This window comes from Ovis canadensis, chromosome 2, assembly GCF_042477335.2.
Source record: "Ovis canadensis isolate MfBH-ARS-UI-01 breed Bighorn chromosome 2, ARS-UI_OviCan_v2, whole genome shotgun sequence".
NCBI lineage: Eukaryota > Metazoa > Chordata > Mammalia > Artiodactyla > Bovidae > Ovis > Ovis canadensis.
Window position 1 is genome coordinate 12,969,011 of NC_091246.1, and position 26,089 is coordinate 12,995,099.

General features: G+C 37.7%; 1 protein-coding gene across 3 annotated transcripts in view; it reads left to right on the top strand.

Moving 5' to 3' along the window:
- Positions 1-26,089, top strand: part of SVEP1 (sushi, von Willebrand factor type A, EGF and pentraxin domain containing 1) — a 200,698-nt gene that overhangs the window by 83,463 nt on the left and 91,146 nt on the right. For all 3 annotated transcript variants that reach the window (XR_011254209.1, XM_069575440.1, XM_069575441.1), the window contains 8 exons: positions 5,314-5,511; positions 8,314-8,432; positions 10,872-11,001; positions 16,360-16,467; positions 17,212-17,343; positions 17,964-18,158; positions 19,426-19,547; positions 21,607-21,715. Coding sequence is in view for 2 of the 3 variants with exons in the window: in XM_069575440.1 (XP_069431541.1) it covers positions 5,314-5,511; positions 8,314-8,432; positions 10,872-11,001; positions 16,360-16,467; positions 17,212-17,343; positions 17,964-18,158; positions 19,426-19,547; positions 21,607-21,715 (1,113 nt within the window). In the remaining variant the exon portion in view is untranslated. The remainder of the gene's footprint in view (positions 1-5,313; positions 5,512-8,313; positions 8,433-10,871; positions 11,002-16,359; positions 16,468-17,211; positions 17,344-17,963; positions 18,159-19,425; positions 19,548-21,606; positions 21,716-26,089) is intronic.

Below are 26,089 nucleotides of genomic sequence, written 5' to 3' on the forward strand. Positions count from 1 at the left end.
AAAGTAATGTCTCTGCTTTTTAGTATGCTGTCTAGGTTGGTCAGAACTTTTCACTCGTCTTTTAATTTCATGGCTGCAGTCACTATCTGCAGTGATTTTGAAGCCCAGAGAAATAAAGTCTCTCACTATTTCCACTGTTTCCCCTTCTATTTGTCATGAAGTGATGGGACCAGATGCCATGATCTTAGTTTTCTGAATGTTGAGTTTTAAGCCAACTTTTTCACTCTCCTCTTTCACTCTCACAACAGGCTCTTTAGTTCTTCGCTTTCTACCATAAGGGTGGTGTCATCTGCATACCTGAGGTTATTGATAACCTTAGACTTAGTTGGCATAAAACTAAAACAAAGGGAGTTAGCTTCTCCAGATATTTCACAGAATTAAATGAAAATGATGGATCTGTCCACCATAAAAAGGATGGTTTAGCAATGGAACATTAAATCTTAATAAATCCCTTTTGTTGGAAAGTTTTTTCCCTGGATTAGAATTTGTATCTAAATATTAATGTTTACTCCCAGGAATCATCTATGGTTCCATAGCTGAGCAAGCAGCTTTTCTTGTGAGGGACCCAGTCTTGTATTAAAAGTGGTAATATATTTAATAAGGTTGCTCTGGAGTTTTTCTTTAAAACTTTAATTCTTTAGTTTAACTTAAATTTTTAAAATGCTTTAAGCTTTAAGAATTCTCTTTAAAATTTTTGTACCCATCCCTGTAATGATTTAAAGCGGAATTCGATTTGAAGTAAACCATCCTTATTTAATACAATTTATTGGGGAACAACTCCCTGTAGCCCCCAAATTCTGACAATAGCCATCATTACTATGAAATTTTCCACTTAAACATTGATGGACATGAATAGAAAGTGTATTAGGGATTTCCCTGGTCATCCAGGGGTTAAGAATCTGCCTTCCAATGCAGGGGACTCGGGTTCAACCCTTGTCTGGGAGGTAAGATCCCACATGCGTCAGGGCAACAGAGCATGCGGGCTCAATAGTTGTGACACACTCTGGGATCCACAAGCCACAACTAGGAAGAAGCCCATGCACTGCAACGAAAGATCCCTCATGCCACGACTAAGACCTGATGCAACAAAGAAGAAATAAAATAATTAATTTTAAAAAGAGTATTGAGTAGACAGTTGCAAAATAAGAAAGTTCTGAACATGAAGTACAATGAGAGAAATCTTATTCTTACCATCGTAAGACAAATATGAACACACGATAATTAATATGGTAGATTTATGGTACAAGGATGCACAGAACAATGGAAGCAAACACGCCTCAGAAACAAACATTAGTTTGTAGAAAAATACAGTATTCAATAAGGAAAATTTTAGATATCGGTAGGGGAAAAGCTTATCTAAAAATTAGTTTGGACTCTCGCTTCATTTAAAAAGTTAAGTTCAATTAATTTTAGTAATTAAATGAGGCAGGTTAAGGAGTGAAATGTAGGAAAATGGGCAAACTACGGATTTTAACAGAACATAACTTCCTAAAAAGAAAAGAACAATAGATCTGAATATATAAAGCTTTACATTTCAGTACTTCAGACATAAATTCTCTATATTTAAAATGCAAACAAGAAAAAGGAAAAGTGATTTGAAACACATATAAAAAAGTCAAGGTCCTTATCATTTTCCAACATGAAACTAGACCAAAACAAAAATATTGAAGACTCCAAGGAGGGATAAAGGAAATGGATTAAATGGACAAAGGAGACATTTTAAAAATACAATTAAAAAATAACAAAATTGAGAAAATTCTGAAACCATAGTTATGAGACCTAAGTTAAATTATACACTGATGTAATTTCACAGATGTAAATATTTTTGTTAAACAGGAAGAATAAAAATAGCTAAACATTAAATACTAGGAAAAGAGTGACTGTAAGAGAAGTTGAAAGAAGCACGTAATAGTGTAAAGGAAGATGAATCATAAAAGGAGATGGAATGCGGTAGAGTGGATGAAAGGAAAATCTTTGAATAAAGTAATAGATTGTAGAAAGAAGAAAGAAAAACGCAAAAAAAGGAATTTTTCTAAGAAGCTATACCAAAAGACTATATAGAGGTTTGAGGTTTTTAAAGTAATGAAACACCATTTACGATGCATGATTTTCTAAGAAAATGAAAACTGTTAAATGAACCAAGAAGAAAAGTAGAAAAGCAAATAAATACTTACCTATGAGTGCTTTACAAAGTAATGGGAATATCAGAGTGTACTTAGTTGTTGCTCACTGACATAAAAAAGTTCATCTTCTGTATCTACTTTAAAAATGTGGATAGCCTTATTAAATCTGGAAAATGAAAAGGATGCTAGAATCATCCATGTTGTTTAGTAAGATTGTCTAAGATTTAGCTCTTGTAATAAATCATAAGGTTAGAGCTTAGAGGATTCAGAATCATCGTTTCTAAACTGTGTGTCTGCCTCTAAAATAAAATGAAACTACTAAAAGACTGAGAGTTCATTAAAGTCTTAAGAATACGAAATAACTCCTCTGTATAAATGATAAACAGAATATGTAATGAAAAACCACAGTCAGAGATCTGTATAAAATATAAAATATGTAAGAATAACCTCAAACAAAAATATATGGAACCTGTATCACAAACTACAAAATATTGCTGAGATAAAAAGAACATTTTAATAAAATTTTGTCAAAAGGCAGAGTTCTTTCCAAATATATGTATAGGTAAAATGCAACCTATTCAGTAGCCCCAAAGAGATTTTCTTTTTTCCCCTTCTTGGAACTGGGGAGTGATTCCAGGATTCATCTGGAAGAATGTGCAGGCAAAACTCACTAAAATAAGATTGAAAGGGAAGTGTAATAAAGAATAGTAAAAGGAAGTAGTTCTTTTGGGTTTTAAAATACATACTAAATTGCAAAAATGAAGAGTATGTAAGAACTGCCATCAGATCAGTGGGACTTAATGGAGTCCAAAAGTTATGAGTTTCATATATTATTAAGGAAGCATCATAGCTCAGTTGAGAAGATAAGATTTATTCAACTGATAATATAGGAAAATTGGCTCGCTCCTTGGGAAAAAGCAAAATGAATCAAAATGGAGTATTCATATGTTTTTAATACACACCAGACACTAATGTAAATACTTTATAGTTTTAAAATATAAATTAAAAATAAAACCATTAAAAGCTAGAAGAGAGTATAGTTAATATATGTAAATATTAATCCATTTCAGAATTTATTAAACATATAAGCAATGGGAAAAGAGTTTCCATTACATTAGAATAGATTAAACTGCCAGCTCAGGAGACATGGTTCAATCCCTGGGTCAGGAAGATCGCCTGGAGAAGGAAATGACAACCCACTACAGTATTCTTGCCTGGGATATCCCTTGGACAGAGGAGCCTGGCGGGCTCCAGCCATGGGGTCACAAAGAGATAGACACGAGACAGCAACGAGGCAACAACAACAATATAAAAATTCAAAATGCCATAAACAAACAATAAGAATATTAGCAGGGAATAAAATCTTGATATGGGAGCTAAAAGGATGATTTTCTTAATTTATAAACAACTGTCCTGAAATAAAGGATTTAAAGTCCCATATGTTGTTTATATTTGAACCACAAATTTGGCTCTGACAGTCCTCTTGATCAAAGCAGAACAGGAAATCTGGACGGTCATCTGGTACATTTGTTCTTTTTTGTTCAGTCACTAAGTCGTGTGAGACCCCATGGGCTACAGCACACCAGGCTTCTCTGTGCAAAAATAAAGAAACTTAGCAATTCTCAGGAAAAAATTACTTCTGTTGACAGAGAGGTTTGAAAGCAGTCATTTCAGGGAGAAGGCATGATTGTAGAATATTTGGGGGCACACAGGTTCTGCCATTTACCTGTTGGTAACTTAAGGAAAGTTAACTACGAGAATTACTGTTATGCCCCAGCGCTCTTTGGAGAAGCAAATGGCAACCCACTCCAGTACTGTTGTCTGGAAAATCCCATGGACGGAGGAGCCTGGTAGGCTACAGTTCATGGGGTTGTGAAGAGTTGGACACGACTGAGCAACTTCACTTTCACTTTCATGCATTGGAGAAGAAAATGGCAACCTACTCCAGTATTCTTGCCTGGAGAATCCCAGGGACAGAGGAGCCTGGTGGGCTGCCATCTATGGGGTCGCACAGAGTTGGACACAACTGAAGCAACTTAGCATGCATGCATGCATTGGAGAAGGAAATGGCAACACACTCCAGTATTCTTGTTTGGAGAATCCCAGGGACAGAGGAGCCTGGTGGGCTGCTATCTATGGGGTCGCACAGAGTCAGACACGACTGAAGCGACAGCAGCAGCAGCAACCAGTGCTCTTGTTTGTAAGTGAAAATTATAACACTAGTCATTCCTGCATAGAATTAAATGAGTCTATCCATGTAAAGCACTTGGAATAATGCCTGGCACATAGTAAGCACTAGATAAACTTAGTGATTATCATGTGGGAAATACAGACTGAAGATGCTGGTAGTGCTACCAGTAGGCTCACTACTACACTACACAATAATCAAATGTGTATGTGGGTTCATGTGCATATGCACACATGTCTTGTATTAAGTCCTCATCTAATTTTCCATTCTATCTCCATTCTACCTAATTCACCTGCTATTCTTCATCAGTGCTGAAAATAACATCATTAAGAGTCTGGGCCCTAATATAACACAGTGATTCTAGGGAGAATATAAAAACTTTTCTCAAAATCTGCTTGCTTAAAGATGCCACCATAAGCTCATAAAAATGGAAACTGATTGTTGAATCGTCACTTACCCCATGAAAGATAGAATCTAATTCACTATTTTACACTTCAGAGCCATAATGTAATATTCTGCAAACTGAAGATTCTCTACGCAAATGGTAAAAGTCACAGTCAGCGTTGATTTAAATACTAGTTAGAAATCTTTTAAAGATTTGATACACTGGTAGAAAACATGAGGTTACTAAAGAGATGTGTGTGTGTGCTTAGTCGCTTCAGTCATGTCTGACTCTTTGGGCTCCACTGTGGCCAGGGTCCTCTGTCCATGGATTCTCCAGGCAAGAATACCAGTGTGGGTAATTTTCCCTTCTCCAGGGGATCTTCCCGATCCAGGGATCGAACGTGTCACGTCTATCTGCATTGGCAGGCAGGCTCTTCACGTTTAGCACCACCTGGTTGAGCATAATTAACAATACAATGTTTGTTTCATGTCATATGCAGACATCTGCATGCAGACATCTGCATGCAGACAGATTGTATTTTTCTTGAATAAAGTGACTCTGCGGCATTTTGTAATTTGTGAGAATGCAAATAATATTTTCTTGCTCTCCTGCAATAGAACGCCACTGTGCCACCTTTCAGAAGCCCAAAGGTGTTACCGTGTCACCTCCCAACTGTGGCAGGCATCCAGCCAAACCTGGGACGATCTGTCAGCTAAGTTGCCGCCAAGGATTCATTTTATCGGGGGCCAGAGAAGAAGTGAGGTGTACCACATCTGGAAAATGGAGCACCAAAGTTCAGACAGCCGCTTGTAAAGGTAGGTCCCCATGTGGGTCAAGTTGAAAACCAAATTCTATATAATGACGTGTTAGTGCAGTGTCGGACTATCCTTCTTTGCAACTTTTGCTGCATACCTGTGGTAAAAGGGTAGATGTCACTCCGATACATGCTATGAACATTTTGGCTTTGGGATGGTGAATTTACAAAAATCCAGTACCACGTGCCAGGCAATGATAGAAAAAAATAGAAAACTAGGGATGATATTAGGGCCAGAAGTCAGGTAAGTTTTCCAATGGGAATTGAAAATCTTCGAAGCATTTCTAACTCCTATTAAGCAAGTGAGATTAATTTTTTTTTTGAAAAAAGCAAGTCATCAGCGCTTTAAAACCTGCATCTCAGTACATTCACAAGAGCACATTGCCAGCTTCCTTACAGCAAGAGCAGACTGCTGTGAAAAAGGAGGTATGGAGAGCAAGAAAACGTTCTTAGAAGTAAAAATATAAATCTCTCTAAGAGAAGGACAAGACAGTGGAGTGGAGGTTGTTGAAAACAGTGATTTGAAGGAGCAAATTGAGAATTCGTTCAGAAGGGAGAACTGCTAAACAAGGAACTTGGGTATCCCAGTGGATCAAGTTCAAAAGATAAAAGTTAAGAGAGATACCCAGGAGAAATTGAGAAACACCAGTGCCCTTTAATAAGGAGCTCCAGAAGCATAGAGAGGAAAAGGGATGGAGGGGAAGAATTTTCCTACCAGTAGAAGAAAGTTTCCCTGAGCTACAGAAAGGCTTGAACTTTTAGATTGAAAATAACCTCTGACCTTGTTGGTTATCTATTTTATATAAAGTAGTTATATCTGTTAATCTCAAGCTTCTAATTTGTCCCTCCTCGACCCCCAACAGTACGGTCCTACTGTATAGCTCAGAGAACGACATCCAATATCTTATAATTCCCTGTAATGGAAAAGGATCTGAAAAAGAATGTATGTATGTATCACTGAATCACTTTGCGGTATACCCTAAACTAGAACAACATTGTAGATCAACTATACCTCAATAAAAAATGAAAAGTACCATTATCAGAGGAAAAGAGTTTGTTGATCCATATGTACATAAACACGAATGATGTGAGTTGAAAAGCCTCTGAGTGTTGGGCAGGCATACTTTCACTACTTTGTGAAATTTTTAAGATCCAAAGTGAAAGCGAAGTCGCTCAGTCATGTCCGTCTCTTTGCGACCCCATGGACTGTATAGCCTACCAGGCTTCTCCATCCATGGAATTTTCCAGGCAAGAGTACTGGAGTGGGTTGCCATTGCCTTCTCCAGGGGATCTTCCCGACCCGGCGATCGAACCTGTGTCTCCTGCGTTGCAGGCAGACGCTTTACTGTCTGAGCCACTAGCAGGGCCAAAGGTAAGGAGAAAAATCTGAAGTTTCCAGAGAGAAAAGAGGAACTTCACAAAGGAAACAAGATTCAGACTCACACTGCGCTTTTCCTTTGCACCTCTAAATGCCAGAAGGAAATGTAGCAGTGTGCTAAGAATACAGAGGGAGAGTGCGTAGAAACCTGAAATTCCAAGTTCATTCACGCTATTATTCAAGTCCAAAGGAAAAATTAAATGCTTCTTTAGATTTTAAGAGTCGATATGCTCACGCACCGTTGTTGGGGGAGGTTGTCTACATAGTAGCCCCTCTGAGAAAGGGAAAATGTAAATTGAATAAAGCTTTTAAGAAACAAGAAAGTGAGACACAGATTAATCCGGATATATTCAGCTGCAAGTTGCAGAAGATTTAATATAACTGAAGAGGATTTATTATATCATAAGAACTTAGCTCTGCAGTGACTGTTGCAGCTATGTGGAATATTACCACATCTAATGCAGTATCTGTACTGCAAAGTTTCACACGGCAAGAAATATCTTTGGCTTTAATTTGTTGTTTGCTTTGACAGTACATTTTAGCATACTAATTAATTCTACTTGACAGTCTGTTTTCAAGTGCAGTCCCTTCCTACCACACTCAGCATTCATTTTTTTCTGTTTATTTCATTTTGAAAGTATTTATCAAGTTCATATTATATCCAGGTACTATATAATACAATGAAATAAGAAATCATGGCATTCAAAGAACTTCATTTATTTGGTGGGAAGAAATTCAGTTTAAAAATGGCAAGGTGCATTATGGCTAGGAAGGACAGAGGGCAATCAGAACTTGTGCAGTGAGCACCTAAAATGGAGCAGTGGGTCAGAAAAGCTTCCTGAGGAGCTTGTGTCTAAGCTGAGAATTACAGGACAAGTAGAGGTTACGTGCCTCCAGAAAAAAGAGAGTATTGATTCAGACAAGTAAAAGAGCATGAACAAAGGCCCAGGTATAAAAAGGATCATGGTGCTCTTGCAGGACATCTGATGTGGAGACTGAGTTCTGATTGGGGATCTCTAAGTGATGAGGCTAACAGAGAAGCAGGTACCAGTTGAGGAAGAACTTCGGAAGCCATGCTGAAGTACATCAGAAATCCTCTATGATTAGATTAGAATTAAAAATATTTCTTACCTGTCTCTTGTGGCCTTCCTTGATGGCTCAGATGGCAAAGAACCTGCCTGTCAATGCAGGAAATGTGGGTCGATCCCTGGGTAAGAAAGATCTCCTGGAGAAGGAAATGTCAGTCCACTCCATTATTCATGCCTGGGAAATCCCATGGAAAGAAGCCTGCCAGCTACAGTCCATGGAGTCACAAAAGAGTCAAACGACTCGGCTGCTGAGCACACATGCCCCCATCTCTTAAATGACTTAGTAATTATATCATTGCATCAGTATGTTAACTGCTATGTGAATTTTCTGAATTAGATGTGGAAGCTCCTCAGATCATTTGTCCTGCAGACATAGAGGCTGAGACCCAAGAACAGCAAGACTCCGCTAATATCACTTGGCAAATCCCAACAGCTAAAGACAACTCTGGGGAAAAGGTAAGGTTTGAGCAAATATTTGTGTCCTTTTTCAAATGGACTCTAAATACACTATAAATATGTGTGCTATTGAAAACTTTCCAATACTCTAATGATTGTACTGTCTCTAGCTGTACTCTACTCATAAATGCAAATGTCCCGTCTGATAACAGAATAATCAGCCTTGAATTTTTCATTAGAAATCTCAGATGAAAATCTCTAGAAACAGAAACTTTTCATTCCATGGATTTTTTTGTGTTATGTATCCTCTAAGATTACTTGGCTAAAAGTTCTTGGCCCTTTACTATGCTCTGAAGATCTTTTAAAAAAAAGAAAGATGGGGAATCAATCTTAGTTCCTATTTATAAACATATCTTTTAAAATATGATCCTGAAATGATAGTCTAAAGAAGATAACAGTGCTTCTTACTCTGCTTTCAAAAACCAGCATTATTCAAAACACAGTATTTTAGTATTTGCATACAAGAGCTTGAGATAATTATCCATCAGATATTAGAAAAGGAATTAGGAATTTAACACCCTCTTCAGTCTGTACTTTTAGTATTCACATACATGAACATGCTCTTAAACAGTATAGAGTTTTTCACACCTGTATGTCAACATGTATGTAAGTAGTGCCATTCAAGGGCACAATAAGAAACACAATATGTTCTGATAATTGTGTTGAATATACTTAACAATAAAGATAACTTTTTTATAGTGTATCATTTAATATAACTATCACTCTGTATCTGTATCACATCTCTAGAACTTATTTTATAAGTGGAATTTGTACCTTTTGTCCACTTTCTCTCATTTTGACCACCCCCAGACCCATCTTCTGGCAACCACCATACTGTCCTCTGTATCTGTGGTTCTTTTTTTTTTTTTCCCTCCACTTGTAAGAGAGATCATATGGTATTTATCTTTAGGTAACCAAACACAGCTTCTAAGCCTGATTTAAATGTGATTTCTAGACTTCTAGGACTTTCTGTTCTGCAGGTGACATGTGCGTTGCATGCTGCCTCATGTGTTTCCCACTTTCCATTAAAAGGCCTGTGAAAATATACATCATCGTCAACATGGCCATTGTCATCAAACACTAAGAAGAGTGCAGGGACATACTTTAGGATCCATGAGAATTTAGACTAAATGAAGTACCTGTGTGTTGAACTATTTTTTAAAAATACAATTTTTTTCCTTTTAATATATATATTTTATTGAAGTATAGTTGACTTACAATGTTTCAAGTCTACAGTAAGGTGATTCAGTCATACATATACACATATATTACTTTTCAGATTATTTTCCATTATGGGTTATTATAAGATATTGACTATAGTTCCCTGTTCTTTTTTTTTCTTTGTATATATATTTTTTTATTTTTATTTTTACTTTCTTTTACTTTACAATACTGTATTGGTTTTGCCATACATTGACATGAATCTGCCACGGGTGTACATGAGTTCCCAAACATGAACCCCGCTCCCACCTCCCACCCCATATCATCTCTCTGGATCATCCCCGTGCTCTGGCCCCAAGCATCCTGTATCCTACATCAAAATTGTAATTTAAAAATATTTCTCAATAGATAAACAGCAAACTAGAGAAAAATGCTTTGAATTTCTCAAATGTTAGAATGTTTATTACATATTAATGTAAGTTTATCTTTATCACATAATTTTCAAATGGACTAAGAGTGCAAACATATGATTCAAAAAGAGGATACATCTATCTCATGCAGTCGTGTGAGAATGTAATCTTACCATAAGACAGTAAGGAATTGGAAATTAAAGCAATGGCCTGATGCCATATTTTTGATTTATCAAAAAGTAATGATATTTAACATAGATCAGAGAACGCTGAATGGGAATTTTGATACTGGTCCTATCAAATACTAACAGTGGGGATGCAAATTTTTACCATAATCTGGGAAATAAATTTTATATTACCTATGAGTAAAATTTTAATGCATTTGAGGTTAATCTATTCCTGGAAAGAACAGAAGGACATAATAAAAATATTTTTTTAATGTCTGTGCAAAAACCATTTTTCCTAGTGTTGCTTATAGCAGTCAAGTTTGGGACCAGTTTAAATGTCCTTGAATAGATTTTTCTACTAAAAAAAGCACCGTATACTTATTTCCTAAGTTATAAAGATATTTAATAGTCATAAGTTCTGAAAACTATGTAAGAGCATAAAAAATGTTCTAAGATATTATGTTTAATAAATAAGGAACAACATTTCATATCTATCTGAACTCTATAAACTGCCTAGGTAGAATAGCCTAGAAAGGAATACACCAAAGGCTATGCCTGGTTTTTTTTTTTTTACTATATGTAAAACATTGTGTCATTTTTAACTTCACTTTGCTAATAATATATTATAAACCAAAAAGTAATAAAAGTGCTATTAATGTTAACTTTAACTTCCCAAATATTTGGAAATTTCTTTCCAAAAGGTATCAATCCACGTTCATCCAGCTTTTAGCCCACCATATCTTTTCCCAATTGGAGATGTTGCTATCACATACACGGCAACTGACCCATCCAGCAACCAAGCCAGCTGCACCTTCCATATCAAGGTTATTGGTAAGTCTTCAGATTACTTGGGTAAGTTTGTGAAAATAATCCAGAACCCCCAAAAGCTTTGGCTCTTTTTTATCTTCAGCAACTTCCTTTTTTTCCACTGATTCTTCCTTCTGTCATTGAAGCAGCTTCCTCTTTGAAACCTATGTACCCTTTAACTATCACTGTATCTCTGATTCCTTTCTATTGGAACCTATTGAAAATTCCCCAGTGGTTGCCATATCTTTTGGCTTAACTGCCATTTCTTAAAGTCGCTCAATTCTGACTTCTGTCTCCTCTACTCATAGAAATCAAGGTCACCAGGTAATCTCTAGAGTTAATCCTACTGCACACTTTTTGTCCTTATTTTATATAATGTTTCCATAGATTTTACATTATTGACAATGTTCTCTTTATCAAAACTGCCTCCTTTCCCATCTTCTCGGACACCAGTCTTTCTTGTTTCTTTCCCCCATTATTCTAATTTTTTTTTCTCCTTGATTGCTTTTTTAGGTTTCTCTTCCTTAGACCAACTCTCAAATGTGGATCATCCCCAGGATTCCAGCCTTGACCCTCTTTCTTTCTCTCTAGTTTTCCTGGTAATTTTGCTAACTGATAACTCCTGGATTTCTGTCACTAGCTCAGATTTCTCTTCTGAATTTCAAATTTATATAAAACTGCCTACTGAACTTTCCCATGTGAATGCCCCACAAGCATTTCAAATTCACTCAAACTTAAGATATTTCTTAGCTCAGAAAACATAGTGAGGACCTAGTTATCAGGCAAGAAATCTGGAAGTCATTCTTGACTCCTCCCTCTGTATCCAACTTCCAATAAGTTATCAGGTTCTACTGGTTTCATCTACTTAATACCTCTGAAATCTGTCCCCATCTCTCCATCCTCACACCCCACTGCTATAGATCAGTCCTTCTTTTTAATTTCATTTTCTTGACCTGGTTTACTTCATCGTCTCCTAACTGGTGTTTGTGCTTTCACTCAATTCAGTAGATATCAGTAGATACCAGATAGTACTCGGAAATGGCAACCCACTCCAGTACTCTTGCCTGGAAAATCCCATGGATGGAGGAGCCTGGTAGACTACAGTCCATGGGGTTGCAAAGAGTCAGGCACAACTGAGCGGCTTCACTTTCACTTGCACTCTCCAGGCAAGAATACTGAAGTGGGTAGCCATTCCATTCTCCAGAGGATCTTCCCGACCCAGGGATCGAACTCAAGTCTCTTGCATTGCAGGCAGATTCTTTACCATTTGAATCACCAGGGAAGCCCAGATAGATAGCCACCAATAAGACTTAATATGTGGGGAATATATGAATGAGGTGGTCTGCTGTAGTGCTCAAAAGTACAGACTGTGAACACAAACCACCTGAGTCCAGAGCCATCTCTCCTACTTAAGACAGAGTGACTGGCCACTTCTTTGTGCTTATTTCTTCATCCAGAAATAGAATTAATAAATGTATTACCTCATAGGGTTATTGTGAGGTTTTTAATTAGTTAAGATATACAAACTACTTGAAGTAGCGCCTGACACATTCAGTTCAGTTCAGTTCATTCACTCAGTCGTGTCCGACTCTTTGCAGCCCCGTGAACTGCAGCACGCCAGGCCTTCCTGTCCATCCCCAACTCCCGGAGTTCACCCAAACTCATGTCCATTGAGTCAGTCATGCCATCCAGCCATCTCATCCTCTGTTGTCCCCTTCTCCTGCCCTCAATCCCTCCCAGCATCAGGGTCTTTTCCAATGAGTCAACTCTTTGCATCAAGTGGCCAAAGTATTGGAGTTTCAGCTTCAACATCAGTCCTTCCAATGAACACCCAGGACTGATCTCCTTTAGGGTGGACTAGTTGGACCTCCTTGCAGTCCAAGGGACTCTCAAGAGTCTTCTCCAACACCGCAGTTCAAAAGCATCAATTTCTTCGGCATTCAGCTTTCTTTATAGTTCAACTCTCACATCCATACGTGACTAGTGGAAGAACCATAGTCTTGATTAGACAGACCTATGTTGACAAAGTGATGTCTCTGCTTTTTAATATGCTGTCTAGGTTGGTCAGAACTTTCCTTCCAAGGAGTAAACATCTTTTAATTTCATGGCTGCAATCACCATCTGCAGTGATTTGGGAGCCCCCCAAAATATAGTCAGCCACTGTTTCCACTGTTTCCCCATCTATTTCCCATGAAGTGATGGGACCGGATGCCATGATCTTTGTTTTCTGAATGTTGAGCTTTAAGCCAACTTTTTCACTCTCCTCTTTCACTTTCATCAAGAGGCTCTTTAGTTCTTCTTCACTTTCTGCCATAAGGGTGGTATCATCTGCATATCTGAGGTTATTGATATTTCTCCCGGCAATCTTGATTCTAGTTTGTGCTTCTTCCAGCCCATTATTTCTCATGATGTACTCTGCATGTAAGTTAAATCAGCAGGGTGACAATATACAGCCTTGATGTACTCCTTTTCCTATTTGGAACGGGTCTGTTGTTCCATGTCCAGTTCTAACTGTTGCCTCCTGACCTGCGTTAAATTCTATGTAAATATACTAACATTTTGCTCTTTTGGTTTCATATATATTTTTAGTGTTTATTTTAAAATTCAGTACATTGAATTCATTTTAAGAATTTTACATAACCTCTTGAAATAACTAATTGGCTTCTTACCCTAGAAATGATAAGTTTTGGTGAGAGTAAATAAACTGCCTTATATAAAAATCTATGTTTATGTCCTAGTGATTGGTTGTTTTTAATTGCTTTTTGAATGTTTTAAACATAAACATCACCAGTCACATGAAAAATATGTTGGATTTATTTTTATGGTGCTGTGATTTTAAACATGGACATGTGAGTCAAGAGTATGCCACGTTTTCATTTTTCACAATGAAGAGTCAGCATGGTGAAATGTAAAAAGTGTACTCGGGTGTCTAGCTAGATACTAGCTGAATTTTCCAATTCTGAAAGAGAGCAAGGAAATGGCAGGGAGGAGGGAATGGAAGAAGGGGAGGTAAAGAGACCGGGAAGGCAGGGGGAGAGGGAGACCAAAAATATTCCAAAGCCTACATTTTCTTGTTTTCCTCAGATGACAGAGTGTTGGTGTCTTAATGATAAATGAGAGGGAGTAGGAATGCTTTTGCTTAACATTCCACAGAATGCTGTCTCATGTGCTTTGAATGGACTTTCTTTTTCTGGAGATGCTGCGTCTGCTGGGACCTCCAGCTATTTGACAGTCAGTGGCCTCTGCGAACTGCTCTCTCTTATCCCCAAACTTCAATTTTTAAGTGTTTGGCTAAAATCAGATAACTTTAGAAAATCTTGGAACTATTTCATTTGCACTTTCTTTGGGGAGCATAGTAAATACTGTTAGATTTATAAATTTAACTATGTGTTGGCTTGATTCCGAATTCTCAAAATGCACTGGCCTCCTACAAGCATTCCTTCATTCTTTTCTTTATGCAACAGCTTTTTCTGAGCAACTGTTATGGGCCAGGTGCTGTGCTAGGCCATGGAGACTTGTGAGCCAAAGAGGCTCCATCGCTGGTTGACAGAGTTCACAGCCTAAGAAAGCAGTAAATCAAAGATCCTACACTAAAGAAATGCAAATACCAGGAAGAGAAAAACTGAATATTTATTCGCAAGACTTAGCTTCAAACAGAAATCTGTATAGTCTTACAAGTACACCTCATTTCATTTCAGGATATGTGTTTCCATATATATAGATAGTATATCATCTTAATCTTGATGCCTGTGACTGTAATTTACCAGCTTACTGACCTCAGGCAAGTCTCGTAAATTTGCCTGGTTTGAGATTCTTTACCTATATAATAAGAAAAATACTGTTCATCCAGTCTCCCTCAAAGACACTTTATTACAGATAGAATGGCATTTCATATGTGTAAAAAATCAATAGTTATGTGAAAATGTCCTCCTTTACTACTTCTTGATTGTACTTTACTGACCTCTTCAAATTCCACCGCATTCTATCAGAGTGTGAAACCTGGCTCACCCGCACCCCGTCAAACCCTTCCTTCAATGTAGGTTACAGTGCCTAGCAACAGACTTACAGATCTTTTATTTCTACCATGGCTTTCACCCCCCTCCATTGCAGCCCTGTATTCCCGAGTCTGCACCCTGTTCTTTGTCTTTACCTGGAATTTATCAACCTAGGCATCTTAGACCCCAGAGTCCCACCTCTGGACGTAACCTCCTGGCCTTCCAGCAATATCACATCCTCACTTTTTTCTGACAAAGGTTCGTATAATCAAAACTATGGTTTTTCCAGTAGTCATATACAGATTTAAGAGTTGGACCATAAAAAGACTGAGCGCAGAAGAATTGATGCTTTCGAACTGTGGTCCTGGAGAAGACTCGTGAGAGTCCCTGGACACCCAGGAGATCAAACCAGTCCATCCTAAAGGAAATCAGCCCTGAATATTCATTGGAAGGATTGATGCTGAAGCTGAAACTCTATGCAAAGAGTTGACTCATGGGAAAAGAGCTTGATTCTGGGAAAGATTGAGAGCAGCAGTGTAACAGAGGATGAGATGGTTGGATGGCACCACCGACTCAATGGACATGAGTTTGAGCAAACTTTGGGAGATAGTGAACAGCAGGGAAGCCTGATATGCTATAGCCTGTGGGGTCGCAAAGAGACCGACATGACGAGAACCTTAACAATGACGACACTTAAATGTCTTATGTATTCTGCAGCATGACTCGGATCTCTGCCCGTTGGTCTTCCATGTAGCATCTGTCAGCCCTTCAGTTAAGAGGAGGATCGTTCAAGAGATCCCTGTGAAAGCACTGCTTTGGTCATTTCATGCCTTCTCAATATCTGGGAATGTTTACTTCACTTCTGGGTGGATCAGCTCAACTGCCACTGGCAAAACTCACAAATTAAATGCTCACCACATCCTGAATTTACCATTGATACTGCTGTGTTCATGGTGGTTTTAGCAATCTGGTATTTCTTCAACAAGTAGAGTGAAGCATAGCAAGAATCAGCTTTTTCTTGTGATGCTGAGATTAGGGATGAAGCATTCATATGTGCCCAGTCATGTGGAACTGTTTGCTACCCCAAGGACTATAGCCCACCAGGCTCCTCGGTCCATAAAATTATCCTGGCAAGAATATTGGCGTTGGTTGCCGTTTCCTTCTCCAGGGGCCTTCGTGACCTAGGGATTGAACCCACATCTCTTACAGTTCCTGCATTGGCAGGTGGATTCTTTAACACATCATCATCAAAGGGATCCCAGGGCCAGCCTTGTGTCAAGGTCAAGGTTCTCCACCTGCACAAGTAGACTTCGGTTCTCTCTTGCAACACTCCTCATAAGTTTTGAACATCAATTGTGACTTCATCCTCTGATTTCATGTTTTTTAGATGTAGAACCACCTAGCATAGACTGGTGCAGATCCCCGCCTCCAGTCCAGGTCTCTGAGAAGGAGCATGCTGTGACCTGGGATGAGCCTCAGTTTTCAGACAACTCAGGTGAGAATGCAGGTATCTTGTTGTCAACATGTTACCACCAAATAAAAAGCCTTTAAAAAGATAAAAGAGAAATAAAAAACAAATTACTCTAAATATAGTAGCATGGATAATTACAGAAGATGTTTTAATGCTAGGATAATTCTATATATTTTAACATTGTTAGTCTTAACCTATCCATGGCTTTTCATTCATTATTCAGTGGGGATTTATTAAACTTGTGCAGTGTATTTTATTTGAAAGTGTTCTAGTAAATTCATTCAGCCTCTAAGCTTCCTTTATCCTAGAGACATAAACTATGCATCCTATTGGCAAGTCTAAAGCAGTTCTATGTATTCATACTCAGTTCTTAAACATCTGCCAAAAATGTTATAAAAGCTCATGGGAAAACAGAAAAAAGTGAGCAAATATAGCTGAAGTTCACTTTAAAGTTTTCGCAAACACCCTGAAAACAAGGATGCAAGTGAAATGGATTTCTTAAGTAAATTTCCAGTATTCACAGAGACTGATCTAGTAAAGGAAAATAATCTATTTAGCAAGAATGCCTTCATTTAATGAGGCTTTTGAGTCAACTATTTCTGTAGTTTAGTGTAAGATTTTATAGTTTATTTTCTGTTAGCCCAGTTAGTACCAATAGAATGTTCAGCTGGTTTGTATAAAGAGTAAATGAAAATTCTAATCACATAAAGTGACTGCACACAATAACCCCCAGATTGGAGTCCTCCTTTCCCCTTCTCTCCTTTTTAGGGGCCGTGTTGACCGTCACCAGAAGCCATACACCAGGAGACCTTTTCCCTCAAGGGGAGACGGTAGTGCGGTATACAGCCACTGACCCCTCAGGCAATAATAGAACCTGCGACATCCACATTGTCGTAAAAGGTATACTCTGCATAAGCCTCCAAAATCTAGCTGACACTTGAGATGTGTAATCACTATTGCACTCTCCTTTGTGAAAGAAAATAGGCTATGAACATAGCTGTTTTAAAGTTAGAATACTGACAGATTGTATTGAGGTTTCTAATGATTTCTTCACTTCATGGTAAATACACAGGCTTTCTTCTGAGCTAGTCTGTAACCACTTATTAACATTTTCTCTAAAGTTACAAAGTATTGTTTTTATGATCCTATTTTGAATGCTTGGGGAGACAGATTCCGAAAACTTGTTGCTATGTAACGTTATTTGGTTTTCCTTTTTATTAAAAGAATGCCAAAAATAACAGTTGCACATCAGAAGTACTTTTAGCTTTTCATAAAATATGCACAATTATGCATAGGTAATTAATTGCACATTGGTACAGCTTTTTAGCTGTACCAACCTAGGAATCAAAAAGCAGAAACTGCAGCAGCCTCACACTATGGAGGCTATTTCACTATTGTGAAAGTTTTTCTAGGAGTAATGGTGGACAGGAGGAATTCTTTTCAAAATTCAGCTTAGACACTTAGATTTTAATTTATATTTTAATACCACTGTATATAAATAATTTATTTTTTTTACATAGGTTCCCCCTGTGAAGTTCCATTTACACCTGTAAATGGGGATTTTGTATGTACTCAAGATAGTACTGGTATTAACTGCACATTAAGTTGCTTAGAGGGCTATGATTTCACAGAAGGATCTACTGACAAGTATTATTGTGCTTATGAAGATGGTATCTGGAAGCCACCATATTCCACTGAATGGCCAGACTGTGCTAGTAAGTTCTAAATTTTTCTGGGCTTCTTTAGTATGTGTGAATATGTGTTTGACTACCCATATGTGTAAATTTCTTAACATTAAAGAGAAAAATTGCCTTAATACAGGGTTTAGATTTGGTAAGTAGGAAACAGTGCCATGAATTTGAAGTGTTTATAGATAGGAGAAATGTCTATCCCTCAATTTAAAATATTAGCCCAGGATCTTATTGCTGATTGGATTGCTATAGGATAAGACTGAGTTTATAGGAAAACCATCTTGGCCCCTTCATTATTATTTACCAGAATTGTCAGAAGAGTCAGCATGTCATTCTTGAGCTGTAAACTTGAACTAAAGTATAGTCTGATGTCTGGAGAAGAACTTCATGTTTGGGAATGCATGTAAGAATTAAAGATTTTAAAATTTAAAAAATAAAAAACTAAAAAAAATAAAAAATAAAAAAAAAATAAAGTAAGAGCCTATATGCTTGATGCAGTCAGATCAGTCATACTCTTTTTGGGAAGTGATTTAGATCTATTCTGTAACCTTGTGTATTATCCTAAAGATAATCCAATGTCTTCATCTTGTGTAAATAATAATCTCTGGAGTGAATCTTTGATCCACTACTGTAGATGGAGTTTAAATGCCAGTGTCTTACAAAGTAAAACCCACTTACTTGAGCTGTATCGTTCCTAAATTTGGTAAATATAAGTGATATTACTCACCTCTATCAAAGATTTAGACCATAGGATTTTAATATTGATATTGTTAGGAGACTGTGAATATTTTGAGACTTCTTGCTGAGTCTTAACTTCTAAACTTCTGATCCAAGGAAAAGTTTATCTCTGTGAAATTACACTTTTAAGAAATATAATTTCACATACCATTTAGAAATTTTTTAGTGTCTATTGATTGAAAATATAATATAAAAATATACATTATAAACTTATATAATATCTTTGCAACCAGAATTTTTCAAAGATTCCCAGGAATATAATGAAAAAAATGTTTGTATCTCTTTCTCCCTTAAATGTTCACTTTGACATATGATTGGAAGGTTAAGAATAATATATAAAAGCAAATATATCACCAGGTAACTGGGTACATGGCTGCTTGGCTGGTGGTTTATTATGATCAATTGATTAATGCCTGGAAACATTCCTTAACTATCAACTTTTGTTTTTATAACAATCCCATAAACCATGTCGGGATGAAAATACCAATTTAATTCCACAGAAATTAAATTTGTGTTTTGAAAACACTAACCAACTGAAACTGGTTTTTTCCAGTAAAACGTTTTGCAAATCATGGGTACAAGTCCTTTGAGATGCTGTACAAAGCAACTCGCTGTGATGACACAGATCTGTTGAAGAAATTTTCTGAAGCATTTGAGACCACCCTGGGGAAAATGGTATGTCAGTAGCGTTCCTTGGTTGTTTGCCATATTTTAAAGGATGCTGTGGAGTTTTCCATAGTTGCTCTGCATCACCTGCAACAGAAATTCTTTGTCTTGATGAGTTCCTTTTTCTTTGTGACCCAAACTTGCTCCTCATATTTAGAATTATTCATAGGTTTTGGTCTCCTGGAGTGAATTATAAGTAAGTCTGTGTTAAAGCACTTTGAATTTTTTAAAACATTCAGAAAAACTTAGAGTCCCTTTGGTTTGAGAATGTCTGCTTTGTTGTTTAAAGTATGACAGAAATGCCCTTGTTGTCTGTTTTTCTTTTATGATCACTGAACATTTAAAGGGTTTTCTTTTTCATGCAAGTTTAGGACTCTTTCGGGATTCCAGGAGAGCAAAGCAATGTATTTAAGTGTATCGAGCATCTTGAAAGCAGGAAATGTTCTCTCTCTATATATATGAGTATATAAATGTTTTATATATGTTTTTTATATATTTATAGTATATATATATGTGTATGTATATATAACTTCTGTGAAATCATAGTCCTCTAAGCAACTTATATCCCTAACAGAGTTGAGTGGCTTAGATTTAGGATAGATTCTGAAAGTAGATGCAATAGGAGTAGATTTGATGCAGAGTGTGAGAAAGAGAGGTGTCAGGAAGGGGTAGAGGACATGAGCACAGGTACAGGGGTGAGTCCACATGTGATGTGTGTGAAAGAAGGATCGTTTGTGACTGTCTGATCTGTGAAAAAAGATACAGAATGATCAGACTGGAGTAAGGCTGGGGAGGAGTTGTTGGAGGTTTGAGAAAAGAGAATGTGGTACGAAATGATCTTCTAGGAGAGCATAAATGAATATACTAGAGAAATGTAGGACTGGCCGTAAGCAGGGATGTGTTTTCTCCCAAACTATAGTTGAGCATATGGGCACAACTGTGGAGAAAGCAGAGCAATCAATTTAACTGGGGTTAAAGTTCTCCAGACAAATTGAGAAGGGTGCATGCAAAGGAGTAATTCATGGTGACAGACCAAGGAGGGTGTGTGCAAGGGAGTAAGTAATTTATGGTGATGGATCAAGATGGGATCCAAGATGGGTAAATAAGGAAGTGAAGACATCAGGGGCTGAGGGACAGTGAAGAGGTGACAGTGTCAGTGGATTACAGAAGAGGTGTTGGATTCCTGGGTCTAAGAGAGGGTGCAGTTACTGGTAAGGACAAGACCTGAGGGTATGACTGAGTAACTGACTAAGTAAAGCTGGAAGATAGAAGAGGAAGTGAGAATTCAAGGTGATGGAAGGATCAGCTGGCTGAATATAGAAATCACCCAGGGCTATACCAGGGACACTTACTAAGGTTCTTGGCATGAGGAAGTGACTCGGAATAGGGGAGGGCTATAGGTGACGGGCACAAGGAGATCAGTGTGTGGTATGGCTTACTGCAGGAGCTTCAAAACTCAGGCTTCAAGGAGGTTCATGGGAGTATGAGCTAGAAACAGCACTAAAGAGTGAGGAGGACACTTCCTCACCTCCATGACCACCACCTAAAAAAACAAGGAAGTCAGGTTTAATTGAGAGCAAAAGTGAAAAGAACAGAGAGAGAGGAGATGAATACTAATAAGGGTTTGACTGGTTCTTGACTGTGAACTTCAGAGGGCGCCAAGGAAAGTTTTGAGGACTTTACTTGGAAGAGGGTGGGAGATGGGGCCAGAGAAAAGGGATCTAAAGAGTCATTAATAGAAAATTGTGAATCAGCTATACTTCAATTGAAAAAAACAAAACTCAATTGGGGTGAAAGTTCAGAGACAGATATCCCAGGCCTGAGTTTCTTGCGGTAAGTAATGTAAACAGAGAGAAAAGGCATGAGACTGATCTTGGTGGTCCACGGCACTGAGAGGAGGTAGGGGAGGGCAAGGAGGAGGGTCAGGAACCTTGTTAAGGACAGGGAGCGCTCTGGGGTCCTTTCTTCCTTCCTGCTGATAGAGATGTGAAGAACAGGAGCATAGAGCTTAATCAAGGCACACCCAGATGTGAAGCACAGTTTGTCCTGTTTCATTTTTCTTTTACAGGTCCCATCATTTTGTAGTGATGCTGATGACATTGACTGCCGACTAGAGGACTTGACCAAAAAATACTGCCTTGAATATAATTATGACTATGAAAATGGCTTTGCAATCGGTAATGAAATTATTTAGTGTGGGTAGTTGGGAAAACTGTTGTGCAGGCTAAGAAAATCATTCCAGAAGAGTGGGGCAAATTAGAAAAATAACCTTTCACTTATTTATTCATCAAGAGTTCTAGGATGACTGGATAACCTGATCCTGTGTGTAATGATATTTATAGGTATGTAATTCTTTCAAAATATTAGCCAGAATGCTTCAGGATGATAAATACTAAGAAAACTAAGTCACATTGTGATTGTAAAATTCAAATATTTGTATGGTGTCTTAGAGTAGTAATAGTTATAAGGTACTAATGGCAATTTTTATATGGCATTTAACTTAAATTGGAAGTCATTTATTCAAAATAGTAATACATGTAAAATATTCACATTCCTCACTTATAATATGTTAAGACTCAATCTATTCCAGTCTGATATACCTTCAAGTAGAATTTGGATGTTTTCTTCATGTAGACTCTGAATGTTTTTTCTTCTGTTTTTTAAAGAAATAATTGACATACAACTTTTACTAAGTGTACTCCAAAGTGTGTTATGGGATTTCTTTGTCCTTTCCAGTAATTATACTTATTTTTATTTCATTCTTATAAAACTGTCTCTACAGAACTTGCAGAGTAATGTTTTAGAACACAGTGGTGATACCGTCCTGGTTAAATACATGAATTCTACAACCAACTAGTAAATGTCTGAATCCTGGCTTACCCACCTACTATGAGGCAGGGGAGGAGAAGGCAATGGCACCCCACTCCAGTACTCCTGCCTGGGAAATCCCATGGGCGGAGGAGCCTGCTAGGCTGCTAGGAGTCCATGGGGTCGCGAAGAGTCGGACACGACTGAGCGACTTCACTTTCACTTTTCACTTTCATGCATTGGAGAAGGAAATGACAACCCACTCCAATGTTCTTGCCTGGAGAATCCGAGGGACGGGGGAGCCTGGTGGGATACCATCTATGGGGTCACACAGAGTCGGACACGACGGAAGTGACTTAGCAGCAGCAGCAGCAGGAGGCAGGGAAAGAGCTTAAGTTCTCAAACCACTCTGTGCCTCAATTTTCTCATCTTTAAACTGGGTGTGTAAGAGTGCTGAGCTCATAGGGCTGTTGTAAGGATTAAATGAGGAAATACAAGAGAAAGTAAAGTGCTTAGATTATTTGAAGCAGTATTAATTCACATGAGAGTGGACATTCTTTTTGTTTTTGACACTAATCATATTTCTCTTAGTGATTTAGCATTAAGAGTGATATTGACTATTGCTTTAGAGCTTTTAAATTGAAAAATATTATTTCTGCATATGTTTTTTGCAAAAATTTGAAAAATACTAAAAGAATAAAATTGAGATAACCTGCAGTTCCAGAAATAATTGTTACTATATTAATGTGTATATTACTGTACTGCATTTGAGTGTAGACCCATACTATTTCGTAAACATGATTTTCTAGTTAATATTTTATCGAGGATACTTTTATGTCATAAATATTTCAGTGCAATTTTTTGAACTTTTTATTTTGTATTGGGGTATAGCTGATTAACAATGTTGTGATAGATGAACAGTGAAGGGATTCAGCCATAAATAGACATTATCCACTCTCCTCCAAACCCCCACTGCCATCAAGGCTGCCACATAACACTGAATAGAGTTCCATGTGCTGTACATGGATCTTTGTTGGTTATCCATTTTAAATATACCAGTGTGTTCAATGCAGTTTTAATGACTACATATTTTATGAATTTGCTGTAATTTATATAAACAGTTTCCTATTGGTAGACTTTGAGTTTGTTTTCCAGTTTTAACAATTATAAATAACTTCTCAGTGAACATAATGGAAGTTAAAGTTTTAGATAGAAGAACACAAAGTGGCCTTGGTGGGGGCGTTGGCAGTGGCACCTCTAGAATACCAGTGCGTCTTCTGTCACACGTGACCCAGGTTCCCGCTGCCCCCAGACTGTCGAGGTAGGTTGCAAGGGTGCAGGACTGCACACAGAGGGAGTCAGCTATCATCATGAGACTTTGTGATGGGTGACATGTGTCATCCTGTAAGAATCTGAATACTGTATGGTGCAAGTGATGCAAGGGATCCTGAGAGGCAAACCTTCTTCCTTGAGTGTCTTTACACCACTCACAAAATCATTAATATTTATAACACCTTGGCATGTCATAATGTGTGGAAAAGAAAGGGCCAGTAAATATACTAAAATGATTAGATCTTACACTACTCATGTAGTTCAGATTAAAACTAAAGTGAGATGCCATTTTTTATCCTGTCTGATGAACAAATTTGAGTAAAAATCTCAATACCCAGAGTTGGCAAAGGTGTCATGAGATAAAAATTATACTCACATATTGTGTGTAGAGAAGAAATTGAAGAGCATTTGGCAATATGTAACTAAAGGGTTAAAAGTGCTCAGACCCATCTGAGGATATTTCTCAAGATAAAAGTCATACTAATGTACAAACATGTACCATATTTTGTAGATTCCAAGATGTACATATTTCATTTGGGTATTTATGGAATTGGGTGGTGTCTTCTCACTGACGGTGAGAAGATTTTATGACATAGTGTAGTACAAGGATGTTCTAAAATTTTGAAATAACCTCAAAGTCTGAAAATATAAACTTAGTTTGTAGTGAAAGTGAAAGGAAAGTGAAGTCGCTCAGTCGTGTCCGACTCTTTGTGACCCCATGGACTGTAGCCTACCAGGCTCCTCTGTCCATGGAATTCTCCAGGCAATAGTACTGGAGTGGATTGCCATTTCCTTGTCCAGCAGATCTTCCCGATCCAGGGATGGAACCCAGGTCTCCCACGTTGTAGACAGATGCTTTACTATCTGAGCCACCAGGGAAGTCTAGCTATAGAAAAAGATATTAAACCATTTGATACAGAAATATTATATTGTTGAGAAAATTTGAAAAGTGATTAGCAAATAATATTCATATAGCATGATCTTATTTTGTTAAAAGTACAGTATGTTTATATTTATTCTAGCTGTATACATATATATATATATATATAAAGAAAGCAAGTGAAGTCACTCAGTCACTTCTGACTCTTTGTGACCCCATGGACTGTTGCCTGTCATGCTCCTCCATCCATGGGATTGTCCAGGCAAGAATACTGGAGTGGGTTGCCATTTCCTTCTCCAGAGGATCTTCCCCACCCGGGGCTCAAACCCGGTCTCCTGCATAGCAAGTAGACTCTACTACCTGAGCTACCACACACTATGTGTGTGTGTGTGTGCATAAATGTGTATGTGTGTGTTTATATATTCATAGAAAATATTCTTGGCTAAAATGTTATGGTCATTATTTCTGTGTGGTGGAATTATAGACAATCTTTTACATGTTTCTCTTTGTTCCTCTGGGATTTTGTGATGTTGTGTTTTTTACAATGGCTGCATGACACTTGTAGGGAAAAATGTTTAAGTGAAAAATAAAACTATTGATCTAGTTCTTTTTAAGTGGCTAACAGCATGAATTAAGCTAAAAAAGAAACTCAAAAACCAACTTACTTAAGTGGACAAACCTGTATAAATAGATTTGATGTTTAAAGCACATAACTAAGCAACAACAGTGTGCCTACATCAATATTATTTACTCTCACTGAGCTTTTAGAATGAGTCTAAAAGCTAGTCTAAAAACTAGTCTATGAGCTAGTTTGCATGAATTAGCTGTTATTCTGCAGACCTATAAGATAGGAATAATGATCTCAATGTAGACCTAAAGAAGCTGAGATTCAGAGTAATGAAAGTAGCTTGATTAAGATAGTACAGGCATACATCATTTATCAAGAAGTTACCATCTGAACCATGCAGTTGGTCACAGTGATATGGAAGGCATCTAAAGAGACACATAAAACCATGCTTCTCACTCCAGTATTCATGGCCTCCCTGGTGGCTCAGATGGTCAAGAATCTGCCTGCATTGTGGGAGACCTGGGTTTGATCCCTGGGATGGGAAGATCCCCTGCAAGAGGGTATGGCACCCCACTCCAGGATCCTTGGGCTTCCCCGGTGGCTCAGACAGTAAAGAAGTCCTGGATTTGATCCTTGGTTTGGGGAGATTCCCTGGAGGAGGGCATGGCAACCCACTTTAGTATTTTTGCCGGGAGAATTCCATGGACAGAGGAGCTTGGCAGGCTGCAATTCCTGGAGAGTCTGATGTGACTGAGTGACTAAGCACAGCATACTGCCTCCAGCAGTTTCTTAAGTGTGTAAACATTTAACTCATAATGCTGCCCTCAGAAACTAGCATAGCTATAGAAAAAGACATTAAACTATTTGACACAGAAATATTATAATATATTGTTGAGAAAATTTGAAAAGTGATTATCAAATATATATACATAGTATTATCTTTGTTATTATCTTTGTTAAAAG